The sequence below is a fragment of the Sitophilus oryzae genome, unplaced genomic scaffold (assembly GCF_002938485.1).
Source record: "Sitophilus oryzae breed Bouriz unplaced genomic scaffold, Soryzae_2.0 scaffold_1802_pilon_pilon, whole genome shotgun sequence".
Lineage (NCBI taxonomy): Eukaryota > Metazoa > Arthropoda > Insecta > Coleoptera > Curculionidae > Sitophilus > Sitophilus oryzae.
Genome location: NW_022146505.1, coordinates 129,560 through 149,387, shown reverse-complemented (window position 1 = coordinate 149,387; position 19,828 = coordinate 129,560). Strand labels below are relative to the sequence as shown.

Genomic DNA, 19,828 nt, shown 5'->3' with positions numbered 1-19,828 from the left:
TGTATATCTTTGAACTTTTGTTATCATCTATGTTGTATATTATTAACTGTGTATATTTTCCATTGTGTCTCATTAGATTTTGTTTATATAAATTTTCCACAATATTTTGTTATGATATTTTTTTCCTTTTTCCTTAATGTTGATAAAGAAATACACTTATCCAATTAAAAGAAATAATCATCAAACAAGAATAATCAATAATGTTTGACACATTTGCAAGAACCTTTTATCATAAACGATCATTGTAATTATATGTATACAATATTTTAATTGTTTACACATGGTTTATAACTCGATTTATAATGAATACTATATTTAATTTTTCTCCATCATACGATGTCGTATGATGATCTTTTTTTTATATTATTATTATAAATTGTTATCTATTTATACCCCCTTAATTACTTTTTTCTGATCCCAATCTTTGTTTGAATATAAGATATAAGTAAATATTAGTTTTTGTAATGAAGAACTCCTACTATTCCAATATATTAAATCTTCTATTTAAAAAAATAAATTGGGAATATGTACAATGTAAAACAAACTTTTTAACAGCGTAAGAAAGTATTAAAAAATTATGCAAACTTTTCCCTCTACGTTACTACCATACGGTATAAACCATTCCATCTGTTGTAGTAATGGTTTATAATGAAGTAACAACCATTTTTAGTTACGATTATTTTACTATATAATTAGTACGTTAAATTAAAATAAAAGTACACGAGAGCTATTCATGATTCGTTTAGTATGTTTATATTACAAGAGTTGTTGGGTTCGCGATAGCAACAACAAAAAAATGACGGCAAATGTATGGTAATCACTTTTGAGTAAGATAAAATGCGAATGTGTATGTGAGCAATTACAAGAATTTTATTATGTATTTATTCAGTTGACCAGAACCAATGACGTCACAGTAATTCATATTTGACTTTTCACTTCTACACAACATTTATCATTTTGAATAATCAATAACTTCTTTCTACTGTAAAATATATTTTTATTTTTAGGCAGACAGTAGTTAGTACCGACTGACTAGTGAGAAAGAAAATCTAGGAACTAGTGGGGTTGCAGTCGGAAGGGTTTGGACTAGAATTAATACACTTTGTTAATGGTCATGCTTTCGGAATTTATTTATTCCATCCTCAGGACATGGTAAAAAAGTTTCTCTTTAACGTCTTTTTTTCTGGAACTCTTTTTTTTCTGGTCCAGATTCGAAAATCGACAACTATGAAACTATGATCCCTTCCCCGACACAAACGGTACATTGTGAGACAGGAAATTGTAGAGAGAAACAAGCCCTATAACATAGGATACAACATTTTAATGAACAGTGCTTTCCATAAAATCAATAAAATGAAAAATATACGAAATAATATACGTGTACTGATTTCTTTCGAAAATCGACAACTATGAAACTATGAACCCTTCCCGGACACAAACGGTACATTGTGAGACAGGAAATTGTAGAGAGAAAGAAGCGCTATAATATATGATACAACATTTTCATGAACAGTGCTTTCCATAAAATCAATAAAATGAAAAATATACAAAATAATATACATGTACTGATTTCATTCGAAAATCGACAACTATGAAACTATGATCTCTTCCGCGACACAAACGGTACATTGTGAGATAGGAAATTGTAGAGAGAAACAAGCCCTATAACATAGGATACAACATTTTAATGAACAGTGCTTTCCAAAAAATCAAGAAAATGAAAAATATACGAAATAATAGATATACATTTACTGATTTCTTACAGTTCCTCGTTGTACAGTCTTTACTATATCTGAATAATGTCAATAGTTTGCATCATATTATGAACGTACTGTTCTGTTAATGACACGTTTTATTCGCGAGAATATAAAATGAATTCCCCCAATAACGTAGCGGTTTAAACGGTGCAGAACCTCGATCAGATCACACGAGCGTGCATAATTGTCATTCAATACCGCCCTGTAATTCGAAAAATAAATAACCGTCGTCGTAACGCGATCATTAGCATTTTCTTTTATCGGTCAATTAAGAAAATTTGACCGTTTCGTTGGGTTTTCTGATTAGCACAATTCTCGCAAGACTATTTTTAGCCTTTTTTTCCTCTCTTTCTAGAAAATAAGTGGTTTTCTTTGTCCGGAAATATGACGAATTCATTTTAATACTCTTTTATAGAAACGAGATTAAAACTTGGACGTATTGAAAACGAATACCACAATGAATAATAGCAGTGATCATACTGTGCAATCATAGAATATTTCCTTGCATAAGCGTCAATTGTCTACAAAAAAAAAACATGAAAAAAACTGAGTAGAAATTACTCATTGATATTATGATTTGTGTAACGAGATGATCCATGACATTGACAATTGTAACTATCATTTTAATTCAGATATCAATTCGATTTTATAAGCGATACCAATTAAACTTTCAGTTACGTAATCGAGGGCGCGATTTTTAAATTCATTGTTGCCAACCATGGTCATATTCGGTGCCAGGCTGACTAACTGGAATTTAAATTTCCCGCTGAGGCTTCGGGTGGTAGCTCTGCTGAAAGAAACGTCAACATTTATTTATTTATTTCCTGACACTGTCATTAGTTTTGACGCTTTAGTTTTGTATTACGAATTTTTGGTTTAAATGAATTGTGTTGTGATACTTTGAGCTTAAAAAATGTTTACTAGCAGACCTTGCAGTCGAACATTGTTCTTTTTAGAACCTCTTAGAAAGTGTACAAGATAGCTTAATATGAATCGATTAATAGTTTTAAAGAAAAATGCAATTCAATTGAACACGAGGAGCATACAAGTGGTAGTTCAAGGTTAATAGAGGGACAAACTGTGTAGTTTTATCTCCAATATGTGTTGTATATTTAATACATTTAATAATATATTTGTTAATCGTGATATTTGTTTTACATTACACTCATTATATTTGTAAACATTGTTCGTATCACAAAAACGTGATGCACCGAATATATTCACAACATCTATTCATCAGATGATTTGACTATTCATCTTATCAGATTTTTATTAATTTTAAATTATTGGTTTAAAAAAGAGAAAGTACGTAATATAAATTGTTGGTCTAACTTGTGTGCAAAAACTTGAAAATTGAATTAAGAAAATAATTAAACTTTACCAACCAATAAAGAAAATAATTAAACTTAGAGGCATAAAATAGAAAATGAAATTAAAAGCAAAGATAATTAAGTTAACACATTAACTCAATCATCATTAACTTAGCTAATAAAATACATTATGACAGTAATAAATGTCGCCTATTATTTTAATTAAATAATAGATAATTTTTCTGCACATTTTTAAATTTCGTTAATAATCATATTAATAATATATTATTATGTTACTGGAATCGACAATATTGACTAAATAAATTATTAATAACTTCCTGAAACAACTATTTTAAAATTTATTACATTTTCAGTTAAAATTTAGCGACATACATACATACATATGCAACTTAAGCCTGTCCTTGGTCTAAATCGCTACTTTACATACATCTAAATCAATATAATTAGCAAAATCGAATAAATTAATATTCTATTAAGTTATATTTTATTAAATACCGTTGCTTATAGAAATGACTCGCGTACATACACATAATATAAATGTATGTATGTAGAACATTTATTTGTTTTTATGTTCTACTCAAATCTCTTACAAAGACGGGTTTTACTAAAAGTTTTATTATTCGTTTATAAATCAAAACCTGGTTAAAAAAAATTAGGAAATTTAAAACTCGAATGTTAATTTTCCGCCTACCAACGATGTCGTTTTCATTCGAACACACAGTATTGTTAACTTATAGTATATTTACTAAACCCAAAGCTTAAATTTTAAGCAGTTGTATTTATTTTAGTTAATAAATATTTATATATTTTTATTAAGTCTAAGATCTTTTTCAAGTAGCACGATGGTTTTAGATATAATACATATCAAAGATTGTTTGTCTATGCTGTAATATTTCGAAGACTTATAATGTAAGTGATTCTGTATGTATGGCTTGATGGAATTTAATTGATGATGTGTAGTTTTTTCTCAAACTAGAGAATATTTGCTTAAATTTCATATGGTTAACTTTACTTCTAAAAAAAATAATGTATTTTTTTATTTTCAATATATATTATTGCCTAAACAGGATCTCTGTATGAAAAAAAAACAACGCTTTATTGTACAAAAAGCCAAAACAGCTTCATCGACAAAGCAAAACAAAAAAAGCACAAAAACAAATATACAAATAATACAAAAAATATCATACAATACAAATAAATTAAAAAAAAAAAATTACGTCATAAAATTACAAATAAAACATATATGGACATTGCAGAACACAGGCGTATCTAGAAAATTTTACAAAAGGAAAACTGTAAATGGATGGTTATAATATAAATGGTTATAATAACATAAAATCAAGAGTTATAAAAAATTAAATACTAGACCTTTAACTAGTGTGTGAGATGATCAAAATATTAAAATTAAAATTCTAAATTGTTCATGATTAAACATCAACAAAAAAGTCGTTTACCGCACATAGGTCTCTCTCCAGTAAGTATGATTTCAGAGCTTTGCGAAATGCGGGAAAGAATGAAAGTGACTTGATATTCGAAGGCAAATGATTGTACATTTTCTTGGCATTGTACAGTATTGAGCCCTTAACTAGTTCTGAGCTCGGGGTTGGCAGATACATATCGTGCTCCGCATTCCTAAGTGGATAGTTGTGAGAAGGCCATTCCGGAATAGAGAATATGTGCTTGCGGAGGAATAATTATTGCTGTCTTAAGGCAGTTTGGAAAAACTCCTTTTTGGAATGACTCATTAATTAAAGTAGTAAGATAGATTAATGTGCATTCCCGAAGTTCAGAGAACATTTTGAGAGTAAGCCCATCAGTCCCAGATGAGAATTTATTTTTAATACTTTTAATTGTACTACGGAGCTCATCTAATGCTACGGGCGTGAAGAAGAAACTGTGTAAATTCTCATTTGCTTTAGGGAGATATGAAAGTGAATCATGAGAAGGAGTTATGGTGTTCACTAAATTTTTAGCCACATTAACAAAGTAAGTGTTTAAATCTTTAGGTGGAATTAAAGACTGTGCCAGACAAAGAAGTCTTATTCCTTAAGTCATTTACAATAACCCAAGTCTCTTTAGCAACATTACCGGATTTGGCTAGCCTCCCATTATAATAAATGTCCTTGGCAGCTTTTATAGTCTTACGATAAACCCTATAAATATGGTTGATCAATTTGTACCCAGTAGGATTTAGGAAAATAGCAGGTTTAATAGAGGAGCTTTATGGTAGAGCTGTAAGTATAGAAAATTCTACAAATGCATCTTGGAGGCTTTATCACGTTCAAACTCTCCTTTATAAAGAATTTCAAGCATCTTGAGGCATTATCACGTTCAAGCTGAGAAAAATTCACAAGTTGAAAAGTAAAAATAATTGTAAAGTGTTCAAATAACATTAGGCATGCTACTGACGCAAATTTAATGTGGTATTAGAATAGAAATATCTTAATGTACAATTTATCCTTACTACATACAGATCCCACTAGCATTCAAACGAATCTAAAATAAGCTAACGCTTTCATGGACAAATAAACAAACAAGGAATCTAACGCTACTTTAAAATCACGCATAAGCAACATGGAACATAAAAGTATACTAAATTATAACAATGTTTATAATTACACAAAACCCCAGTTTATCCTCTAATACGTTATAATGCTTTTATTAGTCAATGGTAATTTTATTCACTGCGAAATAACACCTACTGACTAAAATTAATCAAACCAAAATGTCTGGCGCTTAAAACATGTACAAGGTTTAATAGAATTTATAATAATAATGGGATTTTAAGTGAATGTCACTAAAAGAGTCACCAATGAGTCATTGTCCAAAGATTCTGATTTTTATTGTTGTTGCATTTTTGAAGAAAATGTATTTTTGTTCATAATATATTTTTAATGTGTCTGCTAACATGGTTAACGAAACGCGCGTCCAGTGTTACCAACCCCCAACATTGTAACATATAAACAGAATATATATTATATAATCAACGAAAATAAAAGTTACTTTAAAAAAACAATTAAATAAACTCCTTGAAAATATTTCTAAAAAAAAATCACTAAATAATTGATATTTACTTCTTTAGTAGCTTCATTATTTCCGATTTCACAAAAACCCACTACACTTCGCGCACAGAAGTTGTCCGTGTCAAGTCCAAACTTAAAATGACAATTTTTTCCACCAATTCGTAATTTATTTTAAATTTGGCGAGCAAATTTCTGCTGATAAAAGTCATTCTTTATTGAACTTGGTTTATGTTGGTAAACTTGTGATATCTTTGTTAGGTAACAATCCAAATCAGCCTGGATCTGTAAACAAAGTTGCCTAAACAATAATTTACGTATTTAGGGTCAGAAAAGTGGAGAAATGATATGAGGGTCGACGAGTCTACACGATTATTAAATTGCTAACTGGGAATAGTATATTACATACAGAGGAAGGAAGTGTTTAATAATGAAAACTTTCCTCCGATGTTTGTATACTATTTTATTTACAGCCACATAAAAAATAGGGACAGTATTTTATTTTGAAAAAAAATATGCGAAAATTTGTCGTTTTCTGTTTTGGCATTTCCATATCTATAGTTACCGGTACCAGTGGTTGTTATGGCGCAAACTGTCAACACCAAAACTAACAACTAAGTGACAGTTTTGAATTTCTCGTTCGGTTTTTCGAATTTATATAACATAGAAAGCCAGAATGTTGTCGGAAAGTTCTGATAATGAAGACTACTTTAATTGGTACTCCACCAGAACTTAGAGAAGCTGCAAAAAGAGCAGAAGCCAGTTTACTTCCAGAGAAAAGTAGGGGGCGATATGAAATAGCATTGAAAGTATACGAAAAATGGTGTGCCGAAAGAAATGCTAAGAATATTGCTTCGGAGGCAGTTTTGATGGTATATTTTAGCGACATGACAATGCAGAAAGGCCATCTACTCTTTGGGCTATGTACAGCATGATACGGACAATGCTAGAATTAAGGGAAAAGACTGACATATCAAAATATCACATACTCGTCGCTTTTTTAAAACACCAGAATGTAGGTTTTAAGCCAAAGAAGTCTAGCATTTTCCACCAGGCAAAACTTGGAAATGAGGCGAGAAATAAGAAAAACCGAGTGAAGGAAATGGAAGATGGAAGAAATGTAGATAAGTAATGTTAAAGTCAGTAATGTTAGTATTACTTATGTGGTAGTAAATAAAGTATTTAATTTTTCTAAATAGGCAAATAACATAAAAGTCGCGTTTTTTAATAATTATCAAAGTTCTGTCATTTTATTACAGTTCATTATATATAAAACTAAGAATATACCGGGTGCGTCTCAAAAGTGGCTCACCTCCATAACTCTTTTATTTTTTAAGTTAAAAAAAAACGAGATTTGGTATGTTAGTATATGACATAAATTAGGATTGATTGACGTATTCAATTGTTTTTGGTCACTTCCTGTTTCACCGGAAATGACTACAACTTTTGATTTTTAAATAGCACCCTCGGTATTTTTTTACTTTATTCGATAGAAAATAACATTCTGAATTGAATGACATATCATATGTCAACTTTTGACATTTTCGCATATGGTTTATTTGAAATTATAACTTGCGGTTCGTAACGAAAATTTGACTCGAAATATGAAGTGTATGGTATCAAATTATTTGTAAAAAAATTCTTTTTCCAAATATGCTAATGAGCCACCCTCGTTCTATTTGAAAAAATTGAGATATGATTAAAAATACGATTTGATTATTTTCTAACAGGCCAGCACAAGACACCAAAAACATTAGACAATCAAATCTATTTTTCCAAGACTTCTTGATTAAGAATTAGTGTTTTTAATATAGCCATGGCACTCTAGATTGAATTTTAAAATACGATTTTTTATTAAGCGAGAGTATCAAAAGTTACCATATGATATGTCATTCTATTCAGAATGTCATTTTATATTGAATAAAGTAAAAAAATACCAAGGGTGCCATTTAAAAATCAAAAGTTGTAGTCATTTCCGGTGAAACAGGAAGTGACGGAAAACAATTGAATACGTCAATCAATCCTAATTTATGTCATATACTAACATACCAAATCTCGTTTTTTTATCTGATAAAATATAAAAGTTATAGGGGTGAGCCACTTTTGAGACGCACCCGGTATAAACAAGGATGAAACTATTGTTTCAAACAATTAAAAAAAATTCAGCGCTATAACGGAAGATGATTTTGATATAGCAGAACGTTTTTTGAATAACTACTATTACTAGACAGTATTACTTACAGATCCTTGTGGAAAACTGTAGCTTCTGATAAAAGAATATAGTGTATTTGATCAAACATAGTATCGATATTTGATTATTTGATATAATACCTCTTAAGTGCAGAAAAATGCTGCTCTAGAATGCTGCTTTATCTAAAGAAGAAAACATTCGACCAATGTGTACTATCAGTCATGTCTTATGCATGCGAAACATGTCGCACAACGCTTAATGGAACGAAATATGCTGGAGATAACTAAGAATAAAGACCTTAAAATAATAGGGTGGATACGAAAAAAGGTCCAGGTAATAAAAGTCATCCACAGAATCAAATCCCTCAATGGGCAGGACACCTGGCAAGAAGGACAGACAACGGATGGACCACAAATATTACAGTATGGCACCCACGAAGAATTAGGAGACCTAGAAGAAGACCAAACCTGAGATGGAACCATGATATTAAAAAATTAGTAGAGATAACTTGAACCCGCATAGCAAACAATAATAGACAACAATGGCCCCAACTACAAAGAAAGTATCTAACTTTGTGAGGGAGGCTACACCATAATTGGAAATGGTTGAATAAGCTGAAAATAATGATGATGATAAAGTACAGGGTGTCCCATTTTAGTTGAAATCATACGGTATCTCCGTTATTAGTGCAGATAGAAGGGTGCGGTTTGCACCAACCTGTCCCACTTTTTTGTCAAACGGAAGATGCTGTCAACAAAATTTTCATAGCTCTCTTTATTTCTGAGCTGCAGGGTCTTTTCGAAAATTTTACAATTTGGGACAGCCCCCGTATCTCCGTTATTATAGATGATATCGAGAAGGCCAAAACTGATTCTTGTAGAACTTTTTACGTAGAATACAGTGGCGTAGACTGTTTTTCTGCGAAAAAAATATTTTTGAAATTATAAACTAAAGTTATGTTTTTTCAAATGGAACACCCTGTATATTTATAAATCATATGATCCGCCTTGCTATGAGCTTCTCAAATATATAATTACTCTATATTTATTATAAAATTATATAAGGATTCTTGCCACTTAACTGCTAATATAGAAATTTAATTCTACGCTGTGTTTGTCATAATGCGGATCAACCTGCTCTCACTACCGGTTTCGGAGCCCTACTCCATCATCAGGTGAGTTTGGAAGATCCAAAAAATGACAACCACAGCGCAGAGATAGTTAATTCCGACTTGTCGGAAAGTATCGGTTAGATATTAAGTCCCGAATGGGAGATAGCGGCCTGCGTGCAATGGTAGTACTTTCGTACCACCGAGACGCAACTATCGATAGTAAAAGGATGGTAAAAGGCTTTTTTTCAGGCAAGCCAAATTATAAAATAGAAAACAAATTTCTTGCAGTAGAGGTATATAATAAAATTATATAAGGATTCTTGCCACTTAACTGCTAATATAGAAATTTAATTCTACGCTGTGTTTGTCATAATGCGGATCAACCTGCTCTCACTACCGGTTTCGGAGCCCTACTCCATCATCAGGTGAGCTTGGGAGATACACAAAATGACAACCACAGCGCAGAGATAGTTAATTCTGACTTGTCAGAAAGTATCGGTTAGATATTAAGTCCCGAACGGGAGATAGCGGCCTGCGTGCAATGGTAGTACTTTCGTACCACCGAGACGCAACTATCGATAGTAAAAGGATGGTAAAAGGCTTTTTTTCAGGCAAGCCAAATTATAAAATAGAAAACAAATTTCTTGCAGTAGAGGTATATAATAAAATTATATAAGGATTCTTGCCACTTAACTGCTAATATAGAAATTTAATTCTACGCTGTGTTTGTCATAATGCGGATCAACCTGCTCTCACTACCGGTTTCGGAGCCCTACTCCATCATCAGGTGAGCTTGGGAGATACACAAAATGACAACCACAGCGCAGAGATAGTTAATTCTGACTTGTCAGAAAGTATCGGTTAGATATTAAGTCCCGAACGGGAGATAGCGACCTGCGTGCACTGTATTCTACGTAAAAAGTTCCACAATAAATAGTTTTCACCATCTCAATACCTTTAACAATAACAGAGATACAGGGGGTGTCCCAAATTGCAAAATTTTCAAAAAGACCCTGTAGCTCAGAAACGAAGAGAGTTATGAAAATTTTGTTTACGGCATCTTCCGTTTGACAAAAAAGTGGCACAGGTTTGTGCAGACCGCGCCCTTCTATCTTCACGAATAACGGAGATACCGTATGCTTTCAACTAAAATGGGACACCCTGTACAGAGGTATTGTCGTTTACCTAATGTAATATTTTTCCACTCAATTAAGATCAAAATGAGTTATTTGGGTCATAAATGACCTAAATACAAAATATTTTCATGATGTCTGTCTGTCTGTCTGTCCGTCTGTCTGTAACACGATAACTCAAAAACCGCTAAACCGATTTTAACCAAATTTGGCAGAAAAATACTGTGGCACCCGAGAATCTGGCCATTCGTTTTTGGTGGGGGTGGGGGGTTGGTAAGGGGGTATGGGAGGGAGTTAAAAATTTTAAAAAATCGTAACTCCAAAATTACAGTAGCTAGCGAAACGCGGTTTTCAATTTAAGATTAGGAATAATATGGCGGCTATACGTGCCTCCCGACGCCAATTTTTTAAATTTCTTTACACATTTTAAATAAAAATTCTCCTTAAATTGAAATCTAAAAATAATTTTTCGAACGATTTGTAATGTAATATATTTTGAGAATAGAGTAATACTGATAAAGAACAGTGTCCTAACGAACAAATTTGTGTCAATAGACTTGTTAAGATATCATGGTTGGGTAACAGATCCTAATCAAGCTGATGAGTAAATTCAATTGCTTAAGTGTTCATTTAACTATTTTGGGGTCAGCAGAGTGCAATTGAAGGAGCCCGAATGTCTATAAATATATTCATTTAAATTACGATTCAGGTTCACTATTTTCAGACTTCTGTTAATCGTACTTTTTGCTAAATACATTGTCCAAAATAAATAAATGAAAACAAATTCAAGATGTGATAGATTTTCCTTGATGCAACATCCAATAAGCAATAAACTAAATTGAAACGTATATATTTAATGAATTTTTGCACATTTATTCTCCCGAGAGAGAGATCAATTTAATTTTAGGTTCAAGTGGTACACGATCACGGTACGAGTAGCTGATGAATACACAGTTAAATGTTTAAAATAGTTTCAAGTCATTTTTTACACTCCATCGCTTCAAAGCGCCTTGACGAATTCGAAAATTAAATTGTATAACGGTAAAAAAACAGATAAAAATAAAATAAATGCGTCAAAATACTCCTAGGATTCCATAAATAAAACGGGAGTATTTAATAAATCACAGAGAATAAGTATAGAATCGCAATTATTCAGAAAAACGAAGCTCTGGTTTCGCTACTCTGCTATAACGAAAACTAAAGCTTTAGGTATATTAATGTCGTTATCCTCCAGGCACTATAATAATACATTGTTGGACGACAAGAAATATTGTTGGATGACCATTAATTTTATGGATCAATGATCAATGTATCTTCTCCAATTCCTCGATATACACACAACCAAACTTATATGGAATCGCTCATAATTTCTGACTAAATTTTTTGCAAGGAAAAAAATTGCTATACAGCTTTAAGATAAGGCCTTTTGTTGTAATAAAACATGACAATAAAGAATTATTATCATGTTGTTGCGAGTTATTTTCTTGCGAATTTTGTGTTCAGTAGTAAAATCACGATTGTCCGGTAATTTTCAATCGATCCAAAAAAATATATAGAAAATGCCCATGTTGGCTGAACAGATGTACAGGGTGAGTCAACGATAGAGTAAAGTCCATTATCTCATTTGTTTTGAGGTTACAAAAAAATGTTAAATACAAAAGTTATAGGGAAGATTAAGATACACATTTTAAAATTATTATAGAGTATACAGGGTGCTTCAAAAAAGTGTGGCGGATATAACATATGTTTTTTTTAAAGGCAAGACCCTATTTTTTATTTCATTTTTAGATTCTGCATAAAATTCTATAACTTTTTTATATGTAACGTTATATACCTAAAATTAATAGTTTTTGTAATATTTAAATTTGTTTATACAAATGTTAAATTGCAGTGTGGTAAAAAATTGTCAGTGGTACCATTGTTTCTGAAGTTGGAATACCAAAATTTGGTATGAGAGTTCTATAGAGATTAAAAAGAAGATATATGTTAAGATATTTTAGTTAAATGCTACAGGGTGTTCAAAATATATTTATAAATTTCAACTACTTAAAATTAAAAAATCTAAAAATTTTTAAATGGTACACCCTATATATTTTGATTTTTTCTGATAGATTTTGCAAAGCTCTTCAACTTTTATTAAGTATGTCATATACCTATTTTTAATAATTTGCGATTTATTCCAATTTTTTCTATTTTTACCCATATCTTTAATACAATTACGCTATAACATCATAGTTGCCATGACAAAAAATAATAATTATTATCAAAATTTCATATGTCTGTTAAGCAAGTTAAGAACAAAAGGTGAATTTTAGTTTAATTTGTTGTAATAAGTATAAATGGTAGAGGTAAAGGTAATAGTTTCAGATTTTCCTGAAAATGGATTAGTCAATGTGACTGATATACACAAACAAGCGAAAATAAACATATTTTTTGGTTCAGTACTATATATTATATAGTACTTTGCTAAGTACTATAAGAATAGATGTAGATTATCTAGAAAACATTTTCATATTATATTATATTATAATATTTTCAGTGTGTAATGGGAGGGTTTTCTGACAGTAGTAATATTGGCTTTATGAAATGAATTATAAACCAGAATTACTACGAGAAAAAAAACTTTACTGTATGTCGGAGAAAATTTCAATATCAGTAGTCGTCAACAATTAGGTAATCTAGTTAGTATTACCCTAATCTGTGGCTATTCGGCCCGACGGAAAATCCAAATGTCATCTTTCATAATATAGAAACACACCAAGAAATTCACAACTACGATTTTAGTTTATTTAGTAAAATTAGTTAATTTTGACTAATAATAACAATTGTAACTAATTATTAAACTACTTGTTAAAAATTAGTAATAAATATGTTTGTTTTGTCATGGCAACTATGATGTTTTATAGCGTAATTGTATTAAAAATTAGGGTAAAAATAGAAAAAATTGGAATAAATCGCAAACTATTAAAAATAGGTATATGACATACTTAATAAAAGTTGAAGAGCTTTGCAAAATCTATCAGAAAAAATCAAAATATATAGGGTGTACCATTTAAAAATTTTTAGATTTTTTAATTTTAAGTAGTTGAAATTCATAAATATATTTTGAACACCCTGTAGCATTTAACTAAAATATCTTAACATATATCTTCTATTTAATCTCTATAAAACTCTCATACCAAATTTTGGTATTCCCACTTCAGAAACAATCGTACAACTGACAATTTTTTACCACACTGCAATTTAACATTTGTATAAACAAATTTAAATATTACAAAAACTATTAATTTTAGGTATATAACATTATATAAAAAAGTTATAGAATTTTACGCAGAATCTAAAAATAAAATAAAAAATAGTGTGTTGAATTTAAAAAAACATATGTTATATCCGCCACACATTTTTGAAGGACCCTGTATACTCAATACAGTAATACTCATAACAATTTTAAAATATGTACTTAACCTTCCCTATAACTTTTGTATTTAACATTTTGGGTAAACCTCGAAACAAATGAGATAATGGACTTTACTCTATCGTTGACTCACCCTGTATAGAGAGGAAGAATTATTGCTCTCATTGAACAAGGAATGCCCCAAAGAGACCTGGCAGAGATAGTAGACGTTACCCAGAGTGTTTTATCGAAAACATATGCAAGGTACTTGGAACTAGGAACTCTCAAGAAGAGGCCTAGACAAAGTCGTCAAAGAGTCACAACTGAACAGCAAGACCGCTTTGTGTGCCTAATTGCTAGAAGAAATCCCAATATTTCTCAACCAGAGCTACAAATAAGACAATTTAGGGCAACTACAGGTGTGAACGTTTCAGTTGAAACCATAACAAAAAGGCTTTATGCTCGAGGGTTGTATAGTAGGAGAAAGTTATGGGTCCCACAGTTAATCTCAACAAAATAAAATTGACCGGCTAAATTGGTGCCTTCAACATCAAAACTAGACAATTGAGAATTGGCAAAATGTTCTTTTTTTCGGATGAGACCAGAACTGGCCTAAGATCAGATTCCCATCGAATTCGGGTTCTCAGAGCTCCAGGAAGACGAGCGAGATTCCAGGCTGTCAAATCTGTACCAAGACATAAAGGAGGAACTGTAATGTTCTGGGGAGGTATTATGCTGGGAGTAAAAACTCCATTGTTACCACTTCAACAAGCTTTAACGGGTCGGGTCCATGTTGATTTAGTGCTAGAACCAATCATTAGGCTATGGAGAGTTGCAATTGGGGATAAATTTAACTTCATGCACGATAGTGTACCTCCCCATACCGGCCGAGTGACTAGAGAAACGTCTTGAAACCGAAGGTGTCATAGTTTTGGACTGGCCTGCATGTTCACCAGATCTAAACCCTATCGAACACTTGTGGGACCAGCTCAAAAGAAGGCTTAAAGCTCATCGAAATAACCCAGGAAATCTCTTACAGCTTATGGATTCAACATTAGCAGAATTGGAAAACATGCCCTAAGACAACGTTGATCATTTAATAAGAACCATGCTAGCGCGGATAGAACCTTGCATAAGGGCTAGAGGTGGCAACACGGATTGTTAAAATTATCAATTTTCTTTTTGTTTTTGCTTTTTGACCATTAAAAATTTAAATCTCATTTCGTTTCAGAATCCAAAAAAATACCATTGTGTTTATTTTGGGAACTAATAATTATTTTTTTTTATTGCTATATGGATTATTTTTCATTAAAAGTCTTTGGTAAGGACTGAGTTTTATTTATAAACACAAAATATTTTTTCATACGTCTCAAAAATTATGAAAAATAATAGATTGCACACTTATAAGTTTGGTTTATATTTGAATGCTTCCGAATAGTATAATATGATCGGATAAAAAACGACGTTAGAGATGGCTTGGAAATGAAGATCGCTATCATTTTATACGTAAAATTATATGTGTAATATCATCGATATATTTTCGACCGTATGGTATTTTTGTCTAAAGAAATATTCCCGATTACCACTTATGAAATTATCGCCCTGTATTTCAGTATAAATGTATGTTATGTAATACGTAAATATGCTTTAATATTTAACACTGTACTCTATATACACTGTCTGCATCGAAGTCTATAAAACCAGAGGGAGCTGTTATCTAATATAGTCAAATAAGATAAAATTGATAATAACTGCGAAAATACGTCTAAAAAAACACTCAAAATAAGTTATTAAATAAATAACATTAAAAGATATCGTCGAATGAATAGCAGAATGAATAAAGAAAATTAATTAAAAATGCCTAATTAGATTTAGAAAAAGCTTAATTAGATTATGATTTAAAACTTTTAATAACTTTTAACTTAGCCATTAATTGCTTGTAAGCCAGTGTGTGTTTTGAACTTGTAATTTAAATTTAATAACCTGAAAAAAAAACACAGTTTTATAGTTTAACTCCTAATTTTATAAATTACAGAACTGTTTTTTAGACAGTATATAAAACACTATATACAAATTGACGAATAAAACAAAATATCAAATTATGTTTGTTATTCTATACCTAGAAAAGATGAATTCAAACTTGGTTTATGTTTTGTATTCTGAAAATTAGATTAAACACGTGCCAAGCATATTTCCTGCAACTTTTATTGAATAAAATTGGTATATAGCTGATTATAATTCTGCAAAATTATCCTAAATCAAGAGTTCCAAATGAAGTATTTTTTCCTAATTTTGTGATTTCATGTGGCTGCCATATAATTTGTTTTGGCTTTTTTTGACGAACTTTAACTTCATATTTTATTTTCAGAAATACGTGAATATAAAGTACCTAGATAAAAAAAACATAAAAATACGTAACGTCAATTTTTCTATATTTTTTTTTACTAAATACTTTAGTTTCATACATTTTTCATAAAAATAATAGCAAAATACGTTCGTATAGTTATTTTTATGGTTTCTTATTATAAACTTTATTCATAATTATTTTTTTTTTCTTTATGTTTAACCAGTAGAAACGAGCTTATACATACATTATAATGGTGGGTTTTAACATTTTTTATGACCAATAATTCTGTAGTTTTATTGAAAGTAATTTTTCGTAATGTATCGGCAATAAAGTAATTTTCTATCCATTAAATTTAACAAATTTATGGCAACGTTCATTAATGCTCAAGAGCTTTAGAGAAATTATTGCCCTTATATGTATTTAATAGCTCTAATATTGCCCTATGCAAAGTAATTAAGTCAGTAAATATAGTTACGGGACTAAAATTTCTGAAATTAAGCATTTTACCAGTTTTCTGAATAACGAAAAGTATAGTTTGTCCAACAAGGTTTTTATTTTTTATCTTGAAAACGAAAAGAGATAGACTAATGAAATTTTATGGAAGCATTACTGTTATGAAAACACACTTTCGGGTAATTTTCTCACTTTTTTAAAATGAGTGGAAGGGGTTGAAATAAACTACCCCTATTATACTTGTTAACGAAATTTAAAGAAAAATCTTATCAAACACATGCAAAAAAAATAATTTAGATAGTTTAGTATATTTAGAAACTTTTTATCTCTTGTGTTTTCTTAGTAAAACTCACCGATTTGAAATTAAAAAATAAAATGTAAAGCATTACATGTCAGGACAAAAAATATTTTTGGATAAAGAATCTAGTAGGCTGCTGTCAAACAGTTTTATTTCGTAATAATATCGTTACATTTTCTAAAAAATGTAACGATATATTAATATAATTATTCTAACTACTATTAACTAAATTATTTACCAAGACAATTTTTAATTCTGTATTTTAATTCATGAAAGTACAAAATAATAAAAAAGTACATATTAAAAAATAAAAATGTTTTTTGTCCTGACATGGGGTAATGCTTTACATTTTATTTTTTAATTTCAAATCGGTGAGTTTTATCAAAAAAACACAAGAGATAAAAAAGTTTCTAAATAAACTAAACTATCTAAATTAATTTTTTTGCATGTGTTTGATAAGATTTTTCTTTAAATTTCGTTAACAAGTATAATAGGGGTAGTTTATTTCAACCCCTTCCACTCATTTTAAAAAAAGTGAGAAAATTACCCGAAAGTGTGTTTTCATAACAGTAATGCTTCCATAAAATTTCATTAGTCTATCTCTTTTCGTTTTCAAGATAAAAAATTAAAACATTATTTTTCTGCCATTTTTGTACCGCTATATCTCCCTAATGGTTGACTTTTGACCCAACGTTTATGAAGCAAACTACCCTTTATTTTGAACAAGGAATCACCCCCTGAAGTTTTTCGCATTTGTTTTGAAACACCCTGTATATATATGATTTATTTTTATGGATTTTCGTCAGTTGATATCTTCCCTGAGTCCTTGGACAGACTATATAAGCCTTAGGCTGTATTCCGTTGCAAAACCAGGCGAACCAGACCGGTAAACTACGCTAAAGAGCGGTTCCTGAATACGGAACGGTTTGGTAAAATACTGGAAACGTCAAATGTTGACGTTTTCTAAATTTCAATACCTCTATTATAAAATAATGTATCTTTTATGCATTTTTAATGTACCTGTCCTCTGCTTTTACGTTTGTTTCTTCTTTTCAGAAATGAAGTTTAATATTGAAAAGTACTTTATTAATAAACTGTTAAGCTCGTTAAGGTGCGTATTCACTATCCGAACGAATGTTCAATCGTTCGTTCGGTAGTAGTATGGACGGGACCGGATTTTAGAACCAAACGAAAACACCTTACCCGTTCGTTTGCGAACGCCTTTGATGTACCGACTCGAAACGGATGGCCCAGCGAACGAACAAACGAACGACCGCATGCGTTCGGTCCACCGTCCAAATATACCGAATTCCATTCGTTCGCTCGTTCGTTCGTTCGTTCGGATAATGAATACGCACCTTTAGACAGCTCAAGTGAAGATTTGCAGGTCCATTAAAATAGATCAATAATAAATAAACAAATCTAATCAATATTTATATTTTTATAGCTTACAAAACATTCACGATATTTGTTGTCTTGTTGTTCATGTTTTCTTTAAATGTTCCTGACTTTAATAAACAATGGCTGCATGATAAGTTTAAATGGTCTTAAAAAGTCATTCTATTTAGTTAATGAAATTTATTTACCTTTACTGGCTACCTCCATTGTTTTTGGATGTAAATACAAAATATTATTACAAATTTTAGAAATTAAATGAGAATTTCACTCGAACTTCCAATATTTGCTTGATTTCTGTCACATAAATGACATTGATTGACAAACAAAACCATAAAAACCAGCCTTCGCGCGCTGGTTAGTTTGGTGACAGTTATAACTGAATTTTTCAGGAACCGTATTCCGTAATAAGAAAACTTTCAGGAAACCGATAAATACGGAACATAAAACCATAACCAAGGTAAGCAACGGAATACACCCTTAATGTTTTGTATTGTAACCTTGATTTTTTGATTGAAGTTTTTAAATAATAAAATACAATAAAATAAATCTACTCTAAATCAAATCTGGGGTTGATTCCGGAGGCTCTTACAAGAAACAGGCTAAAAAACACCTAGTATATTGCTGATCTTCAACTTCTCTAAGTATGGAAAAAATATTTTCAAAACATTTGATAATAAAAAAAATTGTAGAAATTTTAATAGCAACATTAATTCAATAATGAAATTCACTTAATACACAAAGGATCTTCTTTATTGCATGTATTTCTGTTTAATTACTTTTGAAACGGATATGCTCCGCACGAGTCCAATCTATTGAGAACATTTGAGTTCTATTAATATAGTAAAGCGCACGTGTAATGTGCATTGTGGTCTAAATATCTGGACGAAATGCGCCTGAATGCTTGGAATAATCCAGATGCACAAAAGGTCATTTGAATTTAATCGTAAATTAATTTTTATAAGCTTATTAACTCAGTTCACAGTATTGTTGTTTGCCAGACGATAGATACTGACTTTCAAACAAGGATATCAAGACCAAAAAAAAGTGAAAATAAAAAATGGTAGGTATAGTTAAATTATTATATTTTAATCTATGCCTTATTAGGAATTACTTTTTAGATAATTTAAGATTGCCTTATATGGTTACTAATCGAAACTTATTCAATCAATACGTTATTTTAACAGATTGTTGTGGATAAGTAAAATAATAATCTAATTGGTACGAAAAAATAGGTCACTAGGTTAGACATATGGAGACTAGCTTCTCCGTGTTTACTTAATATATCTATGATGCTTGTTAGACGAGTATATAGCGCCTGGAAAGCAAATGGAAAAGCAACATTGATCCACAAAATTTAGTCATCAATAGTCCTAAAGTAATTGAGACCTCTGTAAC

The 19,828-nt window shown here is 30.7% G+C and overlaps 1 protein-coding gene across 2 annotated transcripts in view; it reads right to left on the bottom strand.

Annotated features, from left to right (window-relative positions):
* LOC115883027 overlaps positions 1-19,828 on the bottom strand; it is a 54,050-nt gene that overhangs the window by 16,735 nt on the left and 17,487 nt on the right. The window contains exon 1 of one of the 2 annotated variants that reach the window (XM_030901299.1): positions 6,163-6,248. The exons of the other annotated variant lie outside the window; for it this stretch is intronic. Within the exon in view, the coding sequence (XP_030757159.1) occupies positions 6,163-6,179 (17 nt within the window). The 5' untranslated portion in view covers positions 6,180-6,248. Of the gene's footprint in view, positions 1-6,162; positions 6,249-19,828 lie in introns of those variants that run through there. 2 annotated transcript variants of the gene reach the window in all.